The sequence below is a fragment of the Struthio camelus genome, chromosome 9 (assembly GCF_040807025.1).
Source record: "Struthio camelus isolate bStrCam1 chromosome 9, bStrCam1.hap1, whole genome shotgun sequence".
NCBI classification, from domain to species: domain Eukaryota; kingdom Metazoa; phylum Chordata; class Aves; order Struthioniformes; family Struthionidae; genus Struthio; species Struthio camelus.
In genome coordinates, this window is record NC_090950.1 from 26,940,955 (window position 1) to 26,965,940 (window position 24,986).

Genomic DNA, 24,986 nt, shown 5'->3' on the forward strand with positions numbered 1-24,986 from the left:
GCATTACTCTGAATAAATGATCTTTATCAAGAGCTATCAAAAATATTTAAGATGCCTTAAATCTTTACATAGGAAAGAGAAGATAACTATGGTGAGCCTGATATTTTATATACTAACTATCAAAGAGCTTTCACTTATAACAGTGGCAACACTAGGTCTAGCAGAGACAGCGTTTACACACCTTTTTGGCTGTGCAGTATATGAGAATTCTTAACTTTTCTGCATTTTCTCCTAGGTCTCTTTCTTTGCTCAAGTTATGGAATCAGCATGCAACACATGCAACACAGACTTCCAAAAAAATCTCATAAACATGGGTGGCCAGAATGAAACCTCTCAGCAAATAAATACTAGCAAGGAATCAAATGCAGCAGCAAGCAAATTGAATGATATTCCAGAAGCATTGCAAGAGGTTAAAAACCACCTAGGGGATATAGAAGCAGAAAATACAATGGAGAGAATAAAAATGGCAGAGAAAAAGAAGAGAAGACAAAGTAACGATGTAGACAGGGCAAGCTCTAAATGGAAATTAGAAAATGAAGGAAAGCTAGCTGCGAAAAAAGAAGCAACAATGTTAGAGATTGACAATCAGTTAATCCCAGTGCCTCCATCTCATATTCCTCTGAAAAGCCTAATAGATGTGGAAATAAAGTTGGTCTACGTTGATGAGGAGGACATTACATACGAGTTTGCCAAACCTGTGGTGTCTACAAGCACACAATCAGCATGTCATGATTCTGAAAAAGCAGATGCTCTGAGTGCACCTAATTTCAGCTTTTTGCCACAGATTGACAAATGGCTTCAGGTAACGTTGAAAGATGCCAGCACTTGCTACAGGCAGAAGAAGTACGCGGTAGCAGCGGGGCAGTTCAGAACAGCACTGGAGGTATGAGATTACAGATGTACAATCACCATAGCAAAGTAAACGAGAGGCTGTAATTACACTGAGTGGGTATAACAGTATCAAAATGAATGAGGAGCACAAAACTGGAATGTGCATGATTTAACAAAAATCCTGAGATACAACTTCCTGTGAAATCTGAAAATTAGCAGCTACTGATAAATCAAGAGGGGATGGGGGGAAGGCACCCTGGGCAGAATAAAAAAGCAACCTCTGGTGATTTGTGATGGGGGCACCGGACGGAACAAAAGAACAGCTCGGGTGATTTGTGATTTTTCTCTAAGTCTTCAACTACATTTATACTTTATGGAAACAATTGCAGATACATAGCATGAAAAAAAAATTCCTCTTTTTAATCCCAGCTCTATCAGGAAAGAAATAATATTAATAATCAGGAGAGTCCTCATTCTACCCCAGTTGTCCATGTGCTACTGCTCGAGTTGTTTAACCCTTCTATACCTTGATTTTCTATTTGAGGTTGAGGAAAAAGAGGGAGAAAGATATATTTCCCTCTCTCAAAGGTGTATAGATATAAGGATAGATCCATGTATAACAGGGACTATGTAATGCTTATAAAAATTGATCTTTATTTATTGGCCTTATTTTCATAGTCATTGTTTTAGGTTGTTCTTTTGCATAATGTGACATTGGAGGCAAATGCAAGTACTGGGGGAATTTCCACTGGATCTGTGTAGAGATCCTTTTCTTTCTGTAAGAGAAGGGACAGATCCACTAGTGAGTAACTTTCTCTGGACACAACCCACTTTTTGTTAAGGAGCTGAGTCAAAAATCTCAGGTTCTTTGTGGAAAGAAGCATCTCTTGCCTACCTCAGATACTAAAGAAATAGTATGACCTTGGCTATGATCTTTGAACTGATCTGTGATTTTCATGACTTTACATCTTTAAGTGCTCAAGCTTGAGCTGTCTTAAATGGATCTGTTCTTCAGTAAGTAGATATTTCTACTTTTTGAAAAGCAGAGTCCTTACTGATTTCAAGCCAAGCCCCCAAAATGGAGGTATCTAAAGACCTTTGACATTTTTGAAAAACTTGGCCAGCCTTGAGTTTTATCAGTATAATGTCAAACACTGTGAAGTGTAAAAGGAGTTACTAGGACTCTGGTAAGGTTGCAATTAATTCTGTGAGGGGGAAAAAAAGAGAAAGGAGATGTAGGGAACCACAGCAGTAGGTCACAGTTACATCCCCAAGCCTCCTGTTTCCTGGAAGTCAGAGCCACCAGCATTTACAGTAAACCTGATTGTTCAAAGTTGTATCATTATTCCCAGATTTCTCCAGTGCTGCTAATCTCAGTTAATTATGTTGGAAATCCCTTGCATTATGACCATGTAATTCATATTGTGCCAGTAGAAGTCATGGTTCATAATAATCATATAATGGGCAAGGACTTAGACGTAATCAGATTTTAGTTACCCTGTCGTGTTTCCATAATGCTGCTATAAAACTGACATAATCATAAAAAAGCACCAGTTATTTAAACATTTTTATCAGATTGACATACGGTATCTTTCTCTTTCTCTCTCTTTTTTTTTTTTTAAACAATGTAAGATAACAAAAATTGGATTAGAATTGCTGGGAACAGACTATGATAAACTGTTTGCTTGTGTGCAGAATGAAATTTAACAGCAGCATCAGTCTCTCAATTTTTAGCAATGCTAAACCTGTTAAATAGTAGCACTCAGCAGCCAAAGGCTGCATTCAAAGAGGTATCATTAGAGCGTTTTGAAAAGAGCATCTCCAAAAGCATGGCTGTCTTAGAAACCTTGAAAGATGCCCTATAGCCTCACAATTAACCCAGCTGCTAACATTTACTGTGCAGATGAGGGCTTGACTTTTTCCATGATAAATAATGCAAAAATTCACTTTCTGGTAGCTATAAGGATTTGAAGGCCAGTGCCTGTTTCTTCAAGAGAGACAGTTTCCGCATTACAGCAATATGGTAGATGATTAAAAAACGAGCTGAAAACAGAAAACGCTTTTCACTTGGGAGAAAAGGAGTACTTGTCTACTCCAAAGAGAAAATGAAAAGAGTAGCTATTAGACATCCTGGTGAAAGAATACAAGTAAAGATTAAAGAATTTCTTCCTGGGATTGCGGGCAGGGTGACTGGGAAATCACAGAAGTGTAAAACTGGGGATTCTCAAGCAATCTCTTAATCCAGCTCTATACAAAGGAAAAACAAGCATGCTCAGAATATCCCTGAAAGATGCTTATGCACTCTGTTTCTAAAAATCTCCAGTGAGGGACTTCACATTTATTTTAGTGTTTAAGAAAGCTGATGAAAAGTTTTTCCAAATCTTCTATGCTGCAAAATAGCCTATAACTTCATTCTCTATCCTTGTGTGACATAGAAAGCAATTAACCACCCTCTTTCTCTTGGTATTTGCAGCCTGTTAGAATGTCTCTTTTCAGTCTTCTCTAAATAAAATATATTCAGTTCTTTTCATCTTTCCTCCCAGGTCATATTTTCTAAATCTCTGCATCATTTTTGCTGCTTTTCTCTGCATTGACTCCAATTTGTCTATTGATCTATTTGGTCATATATAGACAAATTGGAAATGATGCAGAGAAAAACAAAAAACTTAAGCTACTGAGAGTGGAATTGTGATTGCCTCGCCCATTGCTTTTTGAAGAAATGCACAAAAAATCCTCTCTATATCATGTTGGTGAACAAAAGCTTGATATGTAACAAGCTCAAGGGTCAGGAAATTCAAAGTTATGGTTTCTGTGAGCTGCAAAATGTTTTCAGACGTTTTTCAGATATAAGGGAATTAAGGTTTTATTCTGATGTTAAAACATTTTGAGGTGGAAACCCTGACCCAGAAAAGAATAAGCATAGCCTTATATTTGAATAGTATCATTAAAATTAGTGCTGTCTTACATGTTGCAAATATCACAGGCTTCTCTGTTATTTTTTGGTTTTAGTCAAAACGCCTTTCCTAAACCCATCTATATATTCATGCGGTATTATCATTCTCTATATCATGTTGTTTTTCAGATATGCAAATTACATGCAGTTCTGACAGGCTAGCTCTGAAATTACTGGATTTGAAAAAAGGGAAAATAATTTGTCAGAAAGGCAAATTGAAACACTTGTTTAATTTAGAGACCTTTATATGTTGGACAGCATGCTGCTGATTACCGCAGACATCAGGAAGGTGGTGCTATCAAGAGAAGAACTGGTGGTTTCTCATTCTTTCTGCACTATTTAGCTACCATTAAAATAATCAGGAGGGACTTAGTGCTAGTCAGCTGCATTATAGCTGGCCTGGGATAGGAAAAAATAATGCTTCCTTGGAGAACTTTCACCATCAGAGCTGAAGAATGAAGTGCTAGCAAGAAAAATAGCTGAAGAAGTTTGGACAATAGTCCTTTGTCTTCTACCTTCTAGCACAGTAATACAGTATAATATATATATTCACACTATGTTGAGAGAGAAACACTAATTTTCCCTAGATTTTTGGCATCCATCTGTTGGAACATAGCAAAATAGGTCTTGAACATCTGGACTGGGATATGAAGGGTATAAGAAATGACTCTTTAGCTTAAAACCTCAATGGAAACCATATACATATATCTATACTATCTCTAGCCAATTATTAACAGCTTAGCTACAAAATAACACTAAAACTTTATGAGGATCAAAAGATCTTGTCTCAGACTAATCTAATATCAGAGAGAGTAAAATACTTCAGAAACATCAGCCTGTTTAAAAACTGTACAATTTTAAATTTCAGACTCTGTTGTCCTGAAAATAATCTTCCCTGGTGATTAAAAAACAAATGAGGAAGGTTCATGACTGCTGTGCACAGACAGAATTACACAATATCTCAGTATACAGTGTGCAGTGTAGGATATCTCTGAGGTACAAAATGTATCCCATGTGTGAGGTGAAGGCCTCAAACAGAGCATGATTAATTCACAAGAGTGCTGTTGTGGTCCTTTCCACAAGCTGGAATATTTCCATTTTCCACAGATGGCTATTATGGGCACCATTCCTACGCCAGTGAGATAAACGTCAGTGCCATCTTCTTAGCGTACCTCCAGTTTTTAGATTAACCTTTTCTGTGGCTCATTGCCTTGTGATTCACTGCTTGGAAAGAAGTCTTTGTCAAGACCATACTCTCTCTTCCAGGCAACAATATCCATGAAAAGCAAATATTTTGAAAGGGGCCATGGCATCAGTGTACAGTGGACGTAATAACACACCAACGTAGCTAGACAGTATGGTTCAACCAAGCCTTCAATCAGTGCCTTAATGTTTCTATTCACCACAAGATGAGAAGCAAAAACGAATATTTCCTTTATCAATGCCTATATGAAAAGAGAGGTCCATCTTAAGTACTCTCTTCACTGGTGGTGTGCATTGATAAAGCACAGGTGGCTTTCTTTGAGGTAGCACAGGCTTATCTGCCCCAACAGCAGTCCTAGGAGACATCACGCTGCCAGGATGTGATGTCCAAGCGGTGTGTCTGGGATGTTTCGTTATGGTCTCTGTTGCGGCCATTCAAACAGTGCCAGTTGCTGTAGAAAGACAGGGGTATAGCCAGTTCCCGCCCCCCTTCCCAGCATTCTCTCTCCTTTCAGGTGGGTCTTGAGATCCAAGAAACACCATCAATGCAACACCATCCCTTGTTTTAAGGAGCACAGGAATTATTGGTCATCCATGCACTGGGACGGAAAGAAAATGCATCTCCACAGTCTTCCCTACCACTCTCATGGAGAAGGGCTGTACAAGGACTAGACATAGTTTAATGCCATGAAACCTGCATCCTCAAGGGATAGCATGTGAAAGGATAAATATTTTTAGCACTAACTTTCTGGGGCTAAAAATCAGATTCACAAGGTGTAGGGAGATAAAGATAGCCTTATAGACATAATCACCACTCTGTGATTATCATCATCACAGGTCGGCTAGAAACATCTTCCTGGGAGCATGCTAGATCTCGGAAAGAGAGAACAGCAAAGCAGATAGTCACTGATCCCCAAAGCCTGAGTCTGAGATGCTGAGTTTACTCTCCAGAAATGTAGTTTCCTCAATACAAACTATTCATTTAACTTGCTTGGAAAAAAAAAAAAAAAAAAAAAAGATAATCAGCATTTTTTTTCTCCCTGTAGTACCATCACTATATTTTTAGGCTGCAAAGCCAATAAATTGATTTTTTTTTTCTACTAATACTTATTGTCTTTTATGGCTGCAGAAGAGTTTAGATCAGGAATGTGAAGTTTACAGATGGCTCAAATCTGCCTTGTGGAACAGAGTGAGAATTTGTTATAATGATGCATTTGGGCATACTCCCACCCTTTGATCACTGAATTTGAATCTATTAATCTTCTAGACATTTCCAGCATGCCCATCACTATGAAATAAAGCTAAAGTACTACACAGCTATTTGTCCAGGAGGAGTCATACCCCCATTCTTCTTGCCTGAACTACTGTTACTTATCTGGCTTATAGAGCGCTTTTTCTCAAAAGAATACTCTGTGTTGACCCATAAAACAACATGTTTCCTCAATCACATGTGTGTACAGAAGCAAAATTGCTATTACAAGTAGGACAGACCATATTTTCCAATCATTTCAGTGCCAACACAGACCAGTCAATTTCTAATTAACTCTAATTGGCTTCCTCACATGCTATTAAATTATTTACCTGGAGGTGATGGGTGCTCAAAAGCACAAAATATTTCCTTCGTGCTCTGTAAACGTTAAGCAATAACACAGCTGATAAAAAACAAAAATCACCCATCACTCGTCACTTACAGTCAAAAGCTTCATTGATCGAAATGTGTGCAGACCGTTTATATTACAATCACTGAAAAACTAAGGTTGGGCCCATACAGTCGATTCCTTAGTATGTAAAACAGGAGAGGGGAAAGGGGAAAAAAAAGGGGGGGGGGGGGGCAGCCAGGGAGGAGGCACGAGCCCTCACTTGAGAGCTGTAGGCTCAGACCTTTGCTCAACCACCCAGCCCCTGTGTGGCTCAGGGCACATCACTTTATGGCTGGAAACTTAAAGGTCTTTGCTAAGCTTTGGGCAGCACTGTCTTTAGCTGTCTAGGCCCCCCAGCTCCCCACGTGCGTCACAGGATTGTGATACCAGATGGCAGATAAACACAAAAGCACGATACTGCTCCAGGTTTCTTAATGTAAAGCGATGCCTTAGAGCCCTGCTTGAAGTGGCAATTTTGTTATATTACTCAGTGTCCTGAGGTTTTGGAGGTGCTTTTCCTGAGCTTCCCAACTGCCATCTGCTCCTGGAAAGGATGCTACAGGAATGTGGAGGGCACAGCAGTTCATGTTTAATTTGTGGCTCTCGGCTCTTCCTGGCTAGAGTCAACACAGGGTGAAAATGCAACAACGGTCAGCTTAATTTGGAAGGAGAAAATTAGGCAAGTTAGGAGACAGTCCAAACACCAAAAGCAACCAACAGAGGCAAGTGATGGCCACAGAAGGCGGGCTGTTAATGTATTTTCTGGGGTGTCTTTAAATCATATTGCTGCGTGCCTACGTAGACACCACAGAGAGGAGAGACAAGGATGCAGGCTGAAGGGGACACTGAATTGGAAATTGTTCACAGACTGATTTGAGAGGAACTTTATCCATGAGGACAGTTTAGAGAAAAAGTGTTTATTAGAGTCCTTTATTTCCATTTAGAGATTCACACAGGCACACACAGACAGTAGGTGGTGACAGCTGCTACCAGAACCATTTGTTATCTTACTCCTGCTCAGCTTTTGACAGCATAAAATGAATATAAATGCTGGAAAGCTTTACAAAGGTGAACCAAACAATGAAAGGTGTGGGGGAATGAATTCTTGCTAGGTTACTTTAGGGAAGAGCTTTATTTCTCTTTATTCCTACGGCATAGATGCATGCCGTGTTCCTAATGTTTAGGAGATGCTTGTTGGAGTTTACCAAACCCACAGACTCCTGACGTGGGGAAAGAGCAGCCTTGTGACTTTAACGTCACATCCAGAAATGGCATGAAAATAAGGCTTCAGGAAATGATTGCTTTTCCCTAATAATCCTGTCAGTCAAAACAGAGTGAACCTTTCAGACAGTTTGCCTTAATAAAAGTGCTGGTCAGATATCTCTGTGTTTGGATTTAGTGGTAGCAAATCTCTTGGCATCAAAGGGATTAAATTAGTTGGCCTGAAATTATATTGCTTTTTCTAAGCAATCATGATAGCTCTCAAAATCTAGCAACAACATAGTCATATCACACCACTGACAGCTCCCTCCAAAACAGAATTCATTTCGGCCACTTCTTCCCACTGACACTAACAACAGACTGACGCTCCTGTTTCAATGTCCAATAGGTACCTTGAACTACAATCCGATCAACAGCAGCTACTGCCATCAGTTTTTATTTTTGTCCGATTGATTTTTTTTCACATGGAATATTTACACCATCCTTGGTTTGGTTTGATTTTGGAAGGGCTCACAGTGGAGGACTGACAAATTTTGTATTGCAAAGGCAATCTGTAAAGGAGATTTTAGTATATTGTGCAGAATATAAAGTTCCTTGGAAACTATTGTAGTATATTGATTCCACAATATGTGTTTCATTAGAGGGCTTCGGGGTTTTTGCTTCTCTGACTGCTCCTCTCGCCCTGGCAATACTGATAAAGGGAACACTCCATAAAATAGCAAATGGTAATGAGAGGCGCAGATTTATAGTGCAGCACGCAGGTTAAGCTGAAGTCAAACGGATGACATTTCCCTCAAGTCTTTGTTCCCGATTTAATGCTTCTGAAGCAAATTATCTACCATACGAGAATGAGACCCCTAAGTTTGTTCTAGGGGGAGGTAAAGCCTTAACCTGAAGTTGGGCCAATAAACATTAATGATTTAGGTCTGGTAGTGCTGCAGGGAACATAGTTATCTTCCGTGGGAGGGAAAGATTCACATCAGGTTTATTTTTATAAAGCAGAAACCACCTAGAAACGAGCACAAACTAAAATGCTGTATCCTCTGAATTTTGTGGGCACTTGAAATCAATTTTGCAAAGAGCTCTTGTCTCCAAAAAAAGCTGAAATAGTGACAGAAACCCAAAGTCTTTCACCCTTTGGGAAGCATAAAATTCGGATTTGAACTTCGTTAAAGTTCTGCCCCATCCAGACACCAAATCTCTTTCATGTACTTGTGGTTACTGAGGAGACACCTGCAAAAAGGCTGGCTACAGCGAAAAGAAAAAAAAAAAAAAAAGGACAGGGCTCAAGAATAAACCCAACGGAAATGTGGAGACAAGGAACTGAATCCCACTCCATATCAGATCTTGTGGTGAGAGTAGGCTGAAGCACAAACCCTGCTGCATTCATCTGGTATGCCTATACTGCATGCTTTTCTGGCAAATAACTGTTTTTCTGAACAGAAAGAGGGATCATCTCTTCATATCTGAAATGTATTTGTCTCTCTGCCATTATCCTGCGACAATGTCGCCAGTGATGGCAAGCGTCCTGCACACACATTACTATCTTCAGAAACCAGTGCTAACTTTGCATAAAGCAGCTACTGTGCCCAAAAGGTCATAGGTACATATTATTTGAAATATCAATGGTAAAGCACATTGCAGGAAGCCAAGTAAATTTAGCTCTTCTTATCTGACACTTGCATACCAATTTGACTGAATTACGTGATTTTTCTTATATGTTTTTTTAGAAAGATATTTACACAAATCTCATTAACGATAAAGACAGGGCTTTCATAAAGAATTCCTGCTCTGCTGGCTGAAATGACATACTAAGATGTCAGTATGACTTTGAATAGAAGCTGTAAAGTTGTGCTGCATGCAATCATACCACGGAGAGAAAACCTTTTCTCTCCATACTGATTTTTTCCACAGAGATAACACCTTATTAACTGGCTCTTTACTATGCTGCTTTTCTGCCATATTTTTGATAGTGCCTAATAGCAAGAACCAGAAGGCACTGCAATATACAAAAGGCAGTTTCTTATCAGCCCTACGTGCATAAACCTCTAATAGCAATGCTTGCTGTCAGGTTTTGAAAGTCGTTTTCTGAAGTAGCCCTCCCTAGCAGACATTTTCTGGGACGCGGTTAGTGTAAAACTTGCCAGTTGCCTGACGCGCAGTGCAGCGCAATGCCGTTTCTAGACCGAGCTTGGATTGTTCTGCAGCGAAAGCGCCTGGTCAGGGCTGCTGGCGAGTCAGAAGGAAAGATGCTAATTAAATATATCTTGCCTTTTCAGGTTTGTTCCTCTGATTAGCCACTCCAAAATAACTGCAGGGAAAACCACAAAGTTATCTTTAAAACTGAAAGGCATGATTAAACATTCCTCTGCTTTAAAGAAAAAAAAAAAAAAAAGGCAATCCACTCCAGCGAGGCTACCAGGTTGTTGCTGTTGTCACCTTACTCCCAACCCTTTCAGTCTGGCAGAGGAGAGCGTAACTGATCTTGAAAGCGCCAAAGAACCTCTCATTGAAACACACCATTTGACCCCGTTTGCTTGTTTTCCCAAGCACGTCCTTAGCTAGACTTGCTACTAAACATGTTATCTGCATCCACACACATAGACAGGTAGATAGACATCTACCCATTTTGCTCTTGAGGACAAAATGTTAAAAATCAGGAATACATCTACCAAATCTGTAGTCGTGACCAGTAAACCGTTACCATCGTTGGTTTCTTACCATCAAATCTTGCATCTTATCAGTCAAAACAGTTCTGGCAGGCAAGCCAAACACCCCAACATACAGAGCATCAAGCTCTAATTTTATTTTTCCAGATAACACTTGCTAACTAGGAAGCTAGCTTATATATTAGCACTCCCATTGGTCTTTTATCAAAGCCAAGGTGAGTTTGTGGGGGGTCTTTTCCTCTCTTATTAGCGAATGCCTAGGAGGTCTATTTGTAAAACTTTCTTACTTGCTACTGCCAAAATTAAAGCCTTAATATCACCAACAAGATCTATGCTAAGTTCACAGCATCACAGACTTCCTCCGTGACCTTTGACAAACCACTTTATCACTAGCATTTATATGACTATGGTTTCATTATTAATAGGCTCATACACATTGCAAGAGATACCTCCTTTATCAGTAAAAGTATAACATAATTAATGTCTACGCGTCTCAATTCCCTACTTGCAAAATTGGAGTTAACGCTTTGATTACATTTCATCTATATGCATAATAACTCTGAGTGTGATAACTCAGTAGTCTTCTATATTTTGCATGCCACATGGGTACAGAATGTACAATTGTGACAAAGGTCTCTATCAAAAAGTATTATTTTGTAGCATTTTTTACATTAAATATTTCTGAAAAAAATATTCCCATCTACTCACAGGTAAGTACTCTTAGGTGGACTAAGTCTGAAAGGAAAGATACTGTTATGTTTGCTAGCTATGGTAAAGAACATAAAATGATACATTTCAGCTTTTTAACCCCACATTGGCTGTAAAGCTTCAGCTGTTCTAAATTATTTTCTTCAGCTTCATACTATCTATAAACTTTTAGACAGCAGCAAGATTTCTGCAGACCCAGAAGTGCACTGAAGTCATAGGTAAAATGTACCCCCAAATTTCACCCAGTTTGGTATTAAAATCAAATTCTGTAACATAGATCTGTGAAAAGAAACCCTCAACGATACAAAATTTAACTGCCTCTCCAAAACCGCATCTCTGTCTGGGTGCCCTTGTGAGAAGACCTTAAGGTATTCAGAGGAGTGAGATGGAGCTGCTTTCACCTTTTGCTTAAAGCAAGCACTCCAAAAAACACCAAGAGCCCCTTTGATCTTCAAAGGTAGCATTATTGGACTGCAGACCAGAGCAAGATAAAGAAAACTCAGTTCTGCTGGGTGAGATGTGAAAATTGCAAACAAATCTCCTCCCTGCTCATTATGTCTGTGCATGGCACATCCTTTCTTCTTCCCTTGCTCTCAGTCTAGCAGTTTCCCAGGCTGCGACAAACTGTAGCTACACGCTTTCCTTTGGATCCCTAGGATTTTTTCCTTTTTTCCTTCCCCTTTGAAAATCAGATGCGAGTCTGTCTGCAGCTCTTTGGCCCATCCTCATCTGTGCTGCAAAATCCCAGCCTACAGCCTCGTTCCTGCCCAAATCCTCCCCTGGGAGCTCCCCAAGGGAGCCTTCTCAGCAGCTTCCAGGTGCTGTCTCTGCCTCATACCCCCAAAAATCTTCATCTGACTCAATATCCAGCAACACGCAGGACAACATCAGGGAACAGCCTGTCTCCTGCTGCATAGCCAAGTTCTTTTATCAGAAATAACAGCAAAATACAGTAAAAGATGAAGAAACAAATAAAATTTATCTCCAACAGAGCTCGGAGAATGACAGTGGGCTTGCCAAACTGCACCAGGATAGTTTGCCCAATGTAAACCTTTTCCAGTGGTTATATTGCTAACAAAAAAAAAAATCCCTTACAATGATGATATTACCAATAAGTATGTTTAATTTATTGTGCATCTTATTAATATAATTTACTCAGACCATTTTGTATATTCATAACACTTCTGCTAAGTATAGAAGGAGCCATTCCTATACAGTTAAGTTCAAGCTTACTTTTGTGCATGTTGTTTCTAGGAAACTAGTGTGGAGGGGACCAAATCAAATCTATGATCCTCCGGAGAACTGCTGCACAAAAATTTGTAAGAGATAGTTCATGACCTAAAAAAATATACAACCTAAACGTCAAAAAGGCTAGCAAAAAAAACCCCTAAAACATTAAGCTGATGTTGTGAGATTAAAGAGTGAGTTATTATTTGTAACTTTGAGGCTATTACTCCAAGATCACATGGAGAAGTTCCTACAGAACCAAGTCTTCACTGTAGTTAAATATATTTGCTGAATCCTTATCTCTTTTGATATGATTTACAGAGACTTGCGTTATGTCTTTAGTCGAAGATAACTGAGGGGTTATGCTGTTTGCAGCATAACTCTTCACATCAGCAATAAGACTCAAGGAAACTCTGAATGGTGACATTTTAGTGAAGGGATCCCTGAACGATTCTTTTCTTCTCACAATCATTCAAGAACCTGGAAGTCTGAGAAGTAGCCTCTAACCTCCAATTCCCATAAATTTAACAGAGGTCACAGCATGGCCAATTCAGCTGGAAAGTGTTATTACAGAAAAACTTGATGATACTTTTATGTTCACTGATGTGAACATAATTCTCTTGGTCTTTTAGCTACATACAGCATGTCTTACCCATAGAGACACTTCAGCAGATATATATGGCATCATGAGCAAAGTTAAAAGTGATGAATTCTCTGATTTATAACTTCCACTGATAACAAGATGATAGAAAATTTTAAATGTATGGGTGTTATTATATACACTGTGCAGCTTCTCTTAGCAGGGAAGGGATGTGAAAGGGAAGAGATTTATCACACTTGAACTAGGGGGACACTTTGCTGAATGACCCTTCTTGCCTGTAAGGAATTGAGCTGATCTCTAACAATGCACAAAATCTTAAAGACGGGGCTAGCTTTGTAGGTGCTAAGTGTGGATGCTAGTCTGTAACCCCTCCCTGCTTTTTGGGAAGACAGAGGTATATACAGAAGAACCGTTATCTTGACAGATTTAATCTTTCAAAGAGATCTGAGGCTACTGATGTGATGTTGCACCTCCTAAAGACAAACCACTGCGCAGTAACCAAGTAGTAACAGGAAACTTGTATTAGTGGTGAGGAACTAGACAAGCAAGGCAAATCCTCCTCCTTCCATTTTAAAGCTCTGGTGCCTGGCAAAACCCGAATGTGGTGAGACTTCCTTGATTATATCCCATCCAAAGAAGAGACTGGGTTCATTCCTAGGGACTGCTGTTGTAAGCCAGCGCTGTCAGCATCCTCAGCACTGTTTTCAGCATGTTCTCACAGTTCAAGCGTACAGCTAGATAAATATTAATCAGAAATCTACATTTAAAGTTGATTTGCAGTGAGTGTGGTTGTTGTTCTTAAAGACTCTTAGACTTAATCTACGCATGGTTTACAGTAGAGTTTTCTCATAAGATAAAAGCTAATTATTACTATTAATTAGCATTACAGAATCAGGTCACCTGTAGAGCAGTAAAACAGCATAAGGACTCGAGGACTAACGTGCTGGGTCAGACCCAAGGCAATCTTGCCCAGTATTCTAGCTCTAATAGTGCTGAGGGCACTCTGAAAACCTAAGGAGCTGTGGATTATCTAATTCTAATGATGCACACTATAAACCAGCCAGTGAATTTCTGATTAAATAGTTTCTCATGATGAAAAGCAGGTGCTTTATCTGTCCAACAGGAAAAAAAAATTTTTAATGTAGAAAATACAATATTTCTCTCTATTACATTCTATATCGTTTGAGAAGATGGGAAAGGTGGCTAATTCCATTCTGGTTACTTTCTACAGAAGTTTTCTGAAGGAGAAGCCCTCCGCATAAATAAACGTGAGAGTTTCTCTCAGGTTTCCTCATACTGTATCTCTCTCTGCTTTCCTAGCTGCAGGATAAAGGCAGTATCCTAAGGCAGAGTTCACCTACTGCCTGTGCTGAAATATGTAAATAGCCATCTAAGACTACTCTTCCTTGGACCTTGATCTCAAGATACCCACTGATCCTGGAAGCTTGGAATTGAGCCTTTACTTTTGGAAATGGAGAAAAATATATGATTTCTTTCCTAACAGGGTTTTCAAAGTTTTTGACTTACTATCTGCTCTCTTGAATATCCCTTACAGAAAGTAGAGCACAATGGAAAAAGACATTGCATTATATTATATTCACATGTATTTATATTGATCGTTGTTGTAGTGGTAACTGTAGCTAAAGTTAGGGTATATTTTACTTAGAAGTCAGTTTTCTACTTTCATCAGTTATAAAAAGCATTTCTATCTAACAAAAGGTGTATTATAACATTAATAAATAATTTTTCTGTTTCTTGTAAAGCTTTGCAGTAAAGGTGCTGCTATAGGCAAACCCTTTGATTCATCTCCGCATGATATTTCCAGTATTGCCAGTTTTATTGAGACAAAGCTTGCAACCTGCTACTTAAAAATGAGGAAGCCTGATCTTGCTCTGAATCATTCACACAGGTAAAATAAATATTGATTAGATACTCTTCTAAGACTTGAATCAAAAATTAAACAAAGACTATGAATATATTTTGTGCAGGAAGATTCAGTCTAATAATGAGAAAAGAAGAATCAATAACCCAGCACTTACGCATGGCACTGATGTTTAGGACAAACTAGTTCTCAAACATTAAGCCCCGTAGCCATATATACATTTACTGCTTTGATAATGCAGTAGGTGAGGACATGCAGGTGAGCCATATAGCTACTTCAGGGCACCCTTAAGATGGAAGCTAGACAAACAAACATACCTAGTTTCATGTGACAGCAATGACATTACATGCTCTTGATCTTTAGCTCTTTTTCAATGCTGAATTCAGTAGGGATGACTTCAAATCATTTTCAATCAGATAATTCCTTCATGGGCTCAGTTATGATCTATATCACAAAGACCACCAACGCATAAAAGAATCAAACAGAACTTGCATATGGTGGAGGTGAAATTCTCATTCATTTTCCAATGAGTTAGGATCTTGCTGGCCTTGTGCTGCTTTTAACTGGCACTCAGGCATAATGGTGTTCTGTGTTAAGCCCATACCCGTCCTGCAGACAACACTTCATTACTGAAGTCTCTATTTTTCCCTTAGTATTAATGCATTAGAATGGAAACTAGGGCAAGCTGAGGTTTTTTCCATAAAATCCTGTCAAATGAATGTAACCACAAAAGAGTAGTCACACCAAAAACATAAGTATTTTGTCTTCTGCCTAACATGCACGAGACAGAAGAACAGTGCATCACTATAGAAATGTGATACCATCGTGGCAGGAGGTTTATTTAGTTAGGGGCAAACCAAGTCACGGAGAACTCTGAGAGTCCAAACTTCATGATGAGATTGTTGTCTTCTGTCCCTACTGACCCCCACCCCTCTCCCAAGGTCTTTTTCTCCGTAAATCTGTGCCTTCATGGGCCTATACACATTGTGAGGGTGCATCCTTCTGACTAGTTCCAGACACCATTCTGGTTTTACAGCCTGAACATCCATTAGTTTGGAGCACATTACGTGCGCTCCCAGAGCACCACTAACAGGCAGGTGAACTGTATTCCTCTCAGGTGGAGCACTCACTTAATGCATAGGATGCAAAGCATCCAAACGACAGGATGTGGGATAGACTGAGAGAGTCATGTAAAAAAAAAAGGCAGTCCCAGTCCAAACTAAACCAAATTTTTTCATGGCTTCTGAAAGTCCAGATTAGGAAAAAAATAATTGAATTCTGATTGGACTCCCAACTTTTGGAAAAATTGTAATGATCTCTTTTTTATTCCAGCTGTGATTTCCAAGAATGCTAAAATAAAAAGGAAACTATTTGGATGGTATAAATACAATCAGAATGAGAAAGAATTATCTTTATCTCCTTTAAGTTATATTGATTTCAAAATAGGAGTATGTAGTTAGCTCAGTGCTGTGGAAACTAAAGCCTATGCAGAACCTCTTTGGTTTCAATTGTCTTAAAACAGAAACCACGACCTACAGAGAAAGTAAATGCCGTCAGATTAGGATCACTGGAAACCTGAAAGAGGAGAACATTCTTCTCGCTTCTTTCTTATATATGATTATAACAATTTATTCTTCAACCCCTTTAGTTGCATAGCACAAAGAAAAGTGGCAATAAATAATGCCTGTTTTCAATGTAATTCATCTAATAACATGCAGAATATGAATAAACCTACTGGCCATGATTGTCACATTGTAAAATGCAGGAACTAGTACACATAATATACCAGTAGAAAAATATTCTGAGATGCAGTTAATACAAAGATAGAGCCTGAAATATAATCAGCAGCTATATTTTTCAAAGTGGATAAATAAATTACTCTGATCTCTCCTACTAAAAATAGCTTACTGCCATCAGTCAACCAGTGCATATAGAATTGTTATTCCTATTGAGTTTTTATGTCATCACCACATTGTGATGGTTTGCTGGTAATCCACTCGCATTAATCATGAAACAAAATTAAAATATTCACATCTGCATTTATTTGCATTTACTAGACTATTCTTTCTTTAATTTCATGTAAATTTCATAGCTCCTGCATTCATTTTTGAAGCCTTATTCACCAAAAATCAACTTTACTATCCTTTTACATAGTTGTACCAAATATATATAGGTATCTTCTGCTTGGAAGGAATTTTGCAAAGTACCACAAATAAACAGAAAAATCCCAGCAGCTAGGTTTTAAAAATGTTCGAGAATAGGCATCTGTAGGGGAACAACTTTCCCATTCTTAAGAAAGGAAAGGGAGTACATTTTCTATCATCAGCTTTAGATCCAGTATCAGAAGCAAAGTCTGGGTCCTCCTAAAGACTGGAAATTGTATTCTCTTGTTTCTTAATATGAAGATTCGAGGCTGCCTTTAGCATCACTGGTAAAATTAAGGACACTGACTAGCCCTGATCATTTGTCAGGCCGATATAAAAGATATACCCTTTGTGATCAAACACTGTTAAAAACATTTCTCATCCATCATAGCTGTGAATAAATGTGCCACAGATTGACCTAGCCAAACAACATCTGCAGTAACCTACTCGACCCTACTTTTTATCATAAGATAGCCATCAAAATAATTCCTAACTTGCAGTCTGAAGCTATAAAATGAATCACAATATTTACCTGCCCTGTGGTCCTTTTGGCCCAGGCATTATGGCATATCAGGATATAATGATCCTAATAACCCCATATGGCTTGCTGAGAAATTAGATTTTCCCTTTGGTTGCAGAAGGCAATTTTCAATTATAGCAGATGGCAAAACAGTGAAGGTCTGAAAAGTCAAGAACTGACTAAGAAACCTCAGAATAGTACTTAGGCCTTATGTTGTTCAACCTAATGTCAGTTGAATTTTTACCCCAAATTAAAGTAATCTTGAAGCAGAACATAGTATTTCAGCAGAGCAGTCCTTCAATTAAGTCTGCTCTTTAGAGGGTTAGGCCCAACAGAGAAATCCATAAAGCAGCAGTCACACGTGGAAAAACAAACCGCAGTGCATCATGCGCACAGCTCCATAACTGTTAAGATTCAATTTTGCTCAAAATTGGAGAGAGCAACGCTGAACTCCATGATAATCGAAGATGGAGGGTCTTTCAGAACATGATATACATGACTTCCTCTGTGAGACTCTATATCCCTTTACAGCTTCTTTGTTTATTTTGCTTTTGCCTCCAAGTAAGCCGAGATTAATCTACATCAACGCTGTGTGCCTTGCTGTTTGCACAGGGGAAGATAACTCAGAACCTTTCTACTTGGAAAGGTATTTTTCCCCACTGCACTTATGCTTCTTCAGTTATTATGGTCCTCGATGAGCAATAGGTGAAGAACGACAGACAAGTGGCTTGACTCAGTTACCTAAACATAGACAGCTAGCGGCATTCGAGAGGCTTTGAGGTACAACGCTTAGCGGATGCTGCCAGTCCAGAAGGGCGCAGGTCTCCTATCAGTTTAGTGCTATATTGCTCAGCCCCTTGTAGGTGGAGAAATCTCAGCAGGAGAATGTAGCTACCTGCTGTGGGTGAATAGTATCTCATCTCAGTAGGACTGCAGTTACTCGATAGGAAGCCCACCACTGGTGGCATGAGGTGGGCTGGGAAGTGCCATCTGGAAGGAGATTTAACATCTCCCTCCTCCCAGAGGAGCGCTGGGTTTTGCTCCCTGCCTTCCATCCAGTAAACCTGGACTAGAAATTGTGGACATAAGGGCCAGGAGAGGAGGAGAAATCAGACACTGCAGTGTGTTCTCTAACATTACCTCTAAGTAATGCCTGAAAAGTATGTTAATTACCAAGGCTCTCATGAGAGCTAGGCTGAGCTATTCTGCAGTCTTTGGGGGTTAGCAAAGACTTTCCGGTGTCCTTTCAGGCTCTGCTCTGTGGGCATCACCCTTGGCTAATTCTATCCCTCCCTGCCAGAAAAGCAATGCATAGAGAGCCTAATAAATCTGTAAAGCTTCTTCTGCTATGCCTTTTTATGCGTTCAGTGGAAGGCAGGGCTCTCTAATGCCTCCTGCACAATTTATAGGGAGACACATGAAGTAGAAAATAGCACCTCTGTTAAGTAGTACAGGGTTGCTTTAGCGATGACTTAACAGAGGGAATCTCTTATGGAGACACAGCAGAAAACACCCTAAAACGGCCAAAGCTTTACAGATTCAACTCCAAATCCCCTGCATTTTTCCCAATGACTCTTTAACACTTGCAGAAGGTTTAAAATAATAACTAATGATCAAGCTTTATGCAATGTCTGTCACAAACAGGCGTCTCATAAGTGAATTATAGGCAGGATGAATCAGGACTCTCTAATCCAGATTAAGTCAGTGCTTTTGGACTAAAGATTCAATATTCAGCTACTTGTTCATTCCCCAGTTTCCTTACTCTGCACCTTTAAAATAGAACAATATTAAAGTGGTTGAACAACGGAATTCAAAGAAATATTAAATAATCAAAAAAATTTATGCAATGATGCTATTACATAAAGTCATTGGTGGGCATTAAAAAGGAGAAAGAAAAGCCTGGATCTTAAGATGAGCACAGATTTTTGGATAAAAGTAGAAAAAGTAAAATGTAATGGCTGATGTTGCTAATCTATAGGAAGTCTAATGTAAGGTGTACTTCCCTCTAAACTACCCGCCTAATCACTTTACCTCCTCAAAAAAGGGAAGAAAGAAGAATTAGTGCAATCTAATTAGTTCAGCAATTGTGTTAGGCATATTGCAATATACATAATAGATGAGGTATTATTAATACAAAGCTATTCCATTGAGATGTTCTGCATAGTATAAGCCAGAAACACTCTTAAAGATTTCTTTGCATGCAGCATTTTGAGTATTTCTCTGTACTTCAACTTTTTATTACTTTTTAACAAGAAGCATTTTCTCTGAATCTCAGCTCTGAATCCTGTGTTATTTCCAGATCAGTGTATCTGTGACATTTTTCTCCATCTTATTGGCCAAGTCTTTCTCCATTGAGGTCAAAGGCTACGTTCCCCTCGACTTTGATGATGTTAATATTATTATGAAAACATTTATCTACACGATGTTTGATGGGAACCTATCTAAGAGACTCTTATAAGACGACGACTTCCCTGAGATACACACACTTCCTCTTAGAAAGGGGAGCCTGGCAACGTCAAACTGTTTTATAGCGACTCAGATACATAGATCATAGTTCTAAAGGCATCAGTAAAGTTTGGTGGTGAAGAAACAGGTACTTGGAAAGCTGGAGAGTCAGTCAGCAGTATGTTATGCAAACAAGACAGGGAATACAGAATCTCTCCACATACATTAAGACATTTTGGGAGCTTTGAAACAAATTCTTCCTAAATACTTTTTCATTCAGGGCAGAACATTCTCCCTTTTTCCTCCTTCACAGCTGAGGAATCAAGACCCATATAGCACATCTATCTCATGCTTGCAATTCAAAGCAAATTGCTGCTGCAAAACCTTTTAGCATGGCAGTTATATTTCACTTTATTGGCAGAGAAAAGGTGTGTGTGAAAGCTTTATTGGGAAGCCTCATTTTCTCCCTTTCTATCTGTTTAGATATGAAAGCTACAGGAGATGGCTTCTTCTGTGCCGAGAAGGCCCTCTCCTGCGGATGCCCTAACTGCACTTTGTTCTTCTTTTGTGTACTGCACAAAACCAAGTCAGTTGTCCTCCTTTATCGTAAGGGGATATGCTTGGTCCATATTGGTTTAGGAGTAGTTTTTCCTGTCTGTTGCTGTTGGTTGGGTTTAGCAGTGACAACTTCATTAAAAGGAATTCCTAGTGAATGATCAGTTTACCACCAAAGAGACACCACTCTGTTCTCTACCAGATTTTCTTCCACAAGCAGTCTTCCATATGGCTACTCCTATAGTTAAGTTTACTGAGTTGTCCTGGGCTGTTTGCCCTCCAGCTTTTCTCTGTGTAACAGGCGTTACCTAGCTTTCCATGTCACTTCTTCCAAAGAGAGAAGCCAGGTCAGGAAGACTTTCTGGAGGGAAGGGTGCTCCTTCCCTTGGGAACCAAGTTGCTCATGTAGGGGAAAGAGGTCCCTGAGTACGTGGCTAGGTGGACACAGAGTCAGAGCCAGACATCAGTGTGATAGAAGAACCCAGGATGCAAACCTCTGAAGCTTGGCTAAGAGACTGAAACCAAGCTTAGAAGAAAGGGCCGAGCTCCCTCATGCATCCCTTCACATAGCTGTCCTCATCACAGACCTCTCTGTAATTATTAATGTGCACCAGCATTAAAACCACCATGCTCTTGCCTGCTGGAAGAAAGTGCTTCTACACATATGTTTAACAGCCCCACCAAATACGTCAAACAGCCTGTTGCAATGGAACATTTTTCCCCTCTTCAAAATGGCAGCTTTAGTAAACTCCTGTATGGTAAGCAAGCAAATACATGGCTTTTTTTGCATTCTTTAAAACACCACCAAGGGCCAACCTTGTTTGGAATATGAAGTTGTCTGCAAGGAAACGTACCACTGTGTGCTCCCCAAATAAGACTTCCAGAATCATAATGTAGCTGCACATGCAAGTTGCAAGAAAATACAGTGAGGTCGATTCCGTGAACTGTATGGTACTAGAGTTCAAATTGCCTCTAGCAGAGGTATGCTCTCTTAAACCAGCTAGTAATACAGCCCTTGGGACTAAGAATAGATCATGATAGATCATGAGTCAAACAGCTGTAGGAATAGTACTACAACTTCAGATAATAAGCTACCTGCCATACAGATGAAACAAAGGAAAACAAGCAAGTTGAGGTTAAATCTAGTTGTACAGCAACAAGGATTTATCAGGTTCATCCGAATGTAGATTGGGGCTGTATTAACAGGTGTACTAATTGACAGTTTTCCCTGTAGGTAAAAGCATTACATCAATTTACAGCAGTTTGCTGTTACAGCTGGTTCTGCTGAATATTAGTACACACACTACTTGTGCTGACATGATATTTAATGTTGTGGTGAATAACACCTCAGCAACTACATTTGTACAGTCATTCTGCATCAGCAATGTGTGGACATGCTAGTGTAGCATATCACTATACCTACCAGTGCTCTTTATATCTCTCTGTACAGCCAATGCAGATACAGGTATTGTTTTAGCGCTGCAACTTTACTTTAAAAAAAAAAAAAAAAAAAACACACCCCACACACAAAACCACCAACAAAAACCACACACACACCCCTAATTCCTCTCTAATAGTTGAAAAAAATCCACTATTAAAATAAGTGTTTGCACAAAAAAAAACAGGCTGTGCTGTAGGCAGGCATGAACAAATCTGGTACAGAGGAAGCTGTGTAAGAACGTTTACTTACGGTCGCTGTAAGTAAAGAAATAACTATGTTTACCTTTAAAAACAAGCTAGCTTTTACTTGCAGTACTAGCAAGAAATAGGAGTCTATCTGCTTTAATAGTATATTTTTTTTAAACTTGTTTCATCTATAGAATCATCTCACTGACTTGTTGTTGGCTTATAAAGGCCAAACAACATGGACATGCTGAAGAGTGGTGGAGGCACTTCGTGAGTCAGTCTGATGAGTAGAATTAAATCCCCGTTGCATTTGGGAAGACCTTGATAGATGTGCACCTTAGAGAACAGACAATACGACTTCTAACCACCAGATTTTAATGCCGCAATCCAAGTTTCTTGCTATACCTGTTTTCTTACTGCTGGACAGCAAGATTGAAAGGAAAGCTGACCAGAGAAAACAAGTGTAGTGCATGCACCGTTGAGTCACATACTCTGACTGCTATGACAGCAAGAGTGTTGATTGGTTCCTCCCCTCTCTTTAGACTTTGTAGAAAGTTAATAGGACAAACATTGTATTATTTTTAAGATAAGATGTCAAGATGAAAAAATGAAAGTGTCAAAAGAGAGGTTGATATACAGTATTAAGGACTATTTTGTTGAGGAACAACTGACCAAATGATTTACGAAAGGCTTTTAACAGGGCAGCGTTGGGATTACACTGAAGATGAAAAAATAAATGAAAATCTATTTCAAGTTTACTTTAGCCTAGTCATTTGACAGATGGGGGCAAAACCTGGCAAGAACATAAGTTTTAATCTTCAGATGAAGTGACTTTATTTGCAGTTTTGTGGACTAGAAGCTTTCTCTGTGCAAAATAAGAAAACCATTTTCAGATGTTTCCTGTCAAAACTCCTTTCTCTACCTGAAGCTCCCACAAGAAGCAGAAGACTGCAAGACGACACAGGAAACACTGCTTCACCTCATGAGGCAGATCACCTTACACAGAGCTTGTCCTGCCTGCGTTGCGGCCAGCAGGCCCACTGCTTTCTCCCCTACCCCTCTCTTCTTTCAAAGCACCTTCTTGAAACCCATCTGCCTCAATTATCAGGGATTAACCAACTTTGTTTCAAGACTGCCCATGGCTGGAGGTAGATCTTGCAGCACGGGCTTATTCTCATTGTGCACAGCCTGGCTGATTTCTGCTCGGCCAGATGGGTCTCCCATCTGCTCTTATCTGAGGGATTAGTTCCTGGAATTAGGGTTTTCCTCTTAACTTCTGCTTGCATCATTCCTTTGCTTCCTCTATTCCTCCAGGCTTTTCCTTTTCTCCAGAGGTGCCTGAAACACATCAGAAGTGGATATAAAAGCCAAAGGGACACAGCTCTGCACAATTTTAGTGAGCACATGGCATTAGTTAACATTGTTCTACATAAAACCTATTGAACTGAAGCTGTACTAGCTATCTTTGGGTAGAGTAATACAGAGCAGCAATTTTTTTTCCTGAGGCATAGACTACAGAGAGCCCAGCAACATTAAACCAGACTGGTAGGTAGTCAGAAGTAGCTTTCTGATGTTTGCTCATGACAGGAGATATTATAGTATTCCCTAATACTTTGAACAAATATTTTTTGGTATGGAATTTATAGATTGAGAGAAGGCGTTGATCTTTTTAAGACTAGTAAGGAATCAAGATAGAAAATGGAGAGCTGATATCTAATTCTTTGAAAATCTGCTACAGTCCTGTATTTATCATAAAACCATCACAGCACATCCCTCTCTAAGACTTATAGAAATATGTTGCTAACTACTAAGGAATTATTGATTTTTTTAAATCCCCATCCCCACCCCACAGTGATACTGCTTGACCGGTAGAACCGATAACTTCAGGAGGGAAAAAAATAAAAAAAATGAAATCAATAATACTATTATCAACTGTTGACTACAGTTTACAGCAGCAATAATCTCCTTCAAAATAGCTTGCAAAAGTACTGGTTGTCATCCAGGTAGGATATTAATGCCTTGGTCAAATCATTAAGTGCTGATATCATCAGAAGATTGAATGCTTTCTTTTTGGCTGAATTAAGTTTTGGTATTGTTTGATCAGTATTGTTTGAACTTCAGATCTGAACCACATTTGGCTGAGAACTGCAATGTTGGCTGCTGGCATTGTCTTTTGGTTACTGATAAGAGCGATTAGTCCCCCCATTAAGAGCTAGATTTAACATCTATTACTGTTTTGTATGCTGAATTTTAATTCAGTGCCTCCCTTCACTGAGGTCTGTAATTCCTCCAGTAATACAATAAGCTACACAATCATCATTTGTGGGTATTTTCCCACCCCTACACGTTCTTCGCAGAAAGATAACTCATGTAGGGTAATGCTTTGTTTCAATATAGATCTATTTCTGAGCTTTTTTTTCCTCCAGATGTTGGGCTGGAAAAGCATAGTTTTGTGACAGTTCCCAATTCCGCCACCATCCTAGGAGGGTCTTCAGCAGAGTTGAGCTACCAGCACAGAGCAATTCCACTCACACAGCTTAGAGTTTTACTGTGCCAGAAGATCTATTTTGGCACTCACAAACTAGACTAATTTCAGAGAAAATCACCTGCAAGGTCTACCTCAGCTGTATACAAGACATATTAGCACCTAATAAAGGCATGGGAATCCAAACCAACAACTGGTCCTCAAGAGAGCTTTGAGCAGTAAGGACACCTGGTCCAAGGGACCAGGCTAAGTCTAGTCTAAAATAAAAGCGCACAT

General features: G+C 39.3%; 1 protein-coding gene across 1 annotated transcript in view; it reads left to right on the forward strand.

Annotated features, from left to right (window-relative positions):
• The first annotated feature begins 277 nt into the window (after positions 1–277).
• The window catches only part of SPATA16 (spermatogenesis associated 16), a 79,598-nt gene continuing 54,889 nt past the window's right edge, over positions 278–24,986 (forward strand). The window contains exons 1-2 of the mRNA XM_009673800.2: positions 278–883; positions 14,817–14,962. Of these exons, the coding sequence (XP_009672095.2) occupies positions 311–883; positions 14,817–14,962 (719 nt within the window). The 5' untranslated portion in view covers positions 278–310. The remainder of the gene's footprint in view (positions 884–14,816; positions 14,963–24,986) is intronic.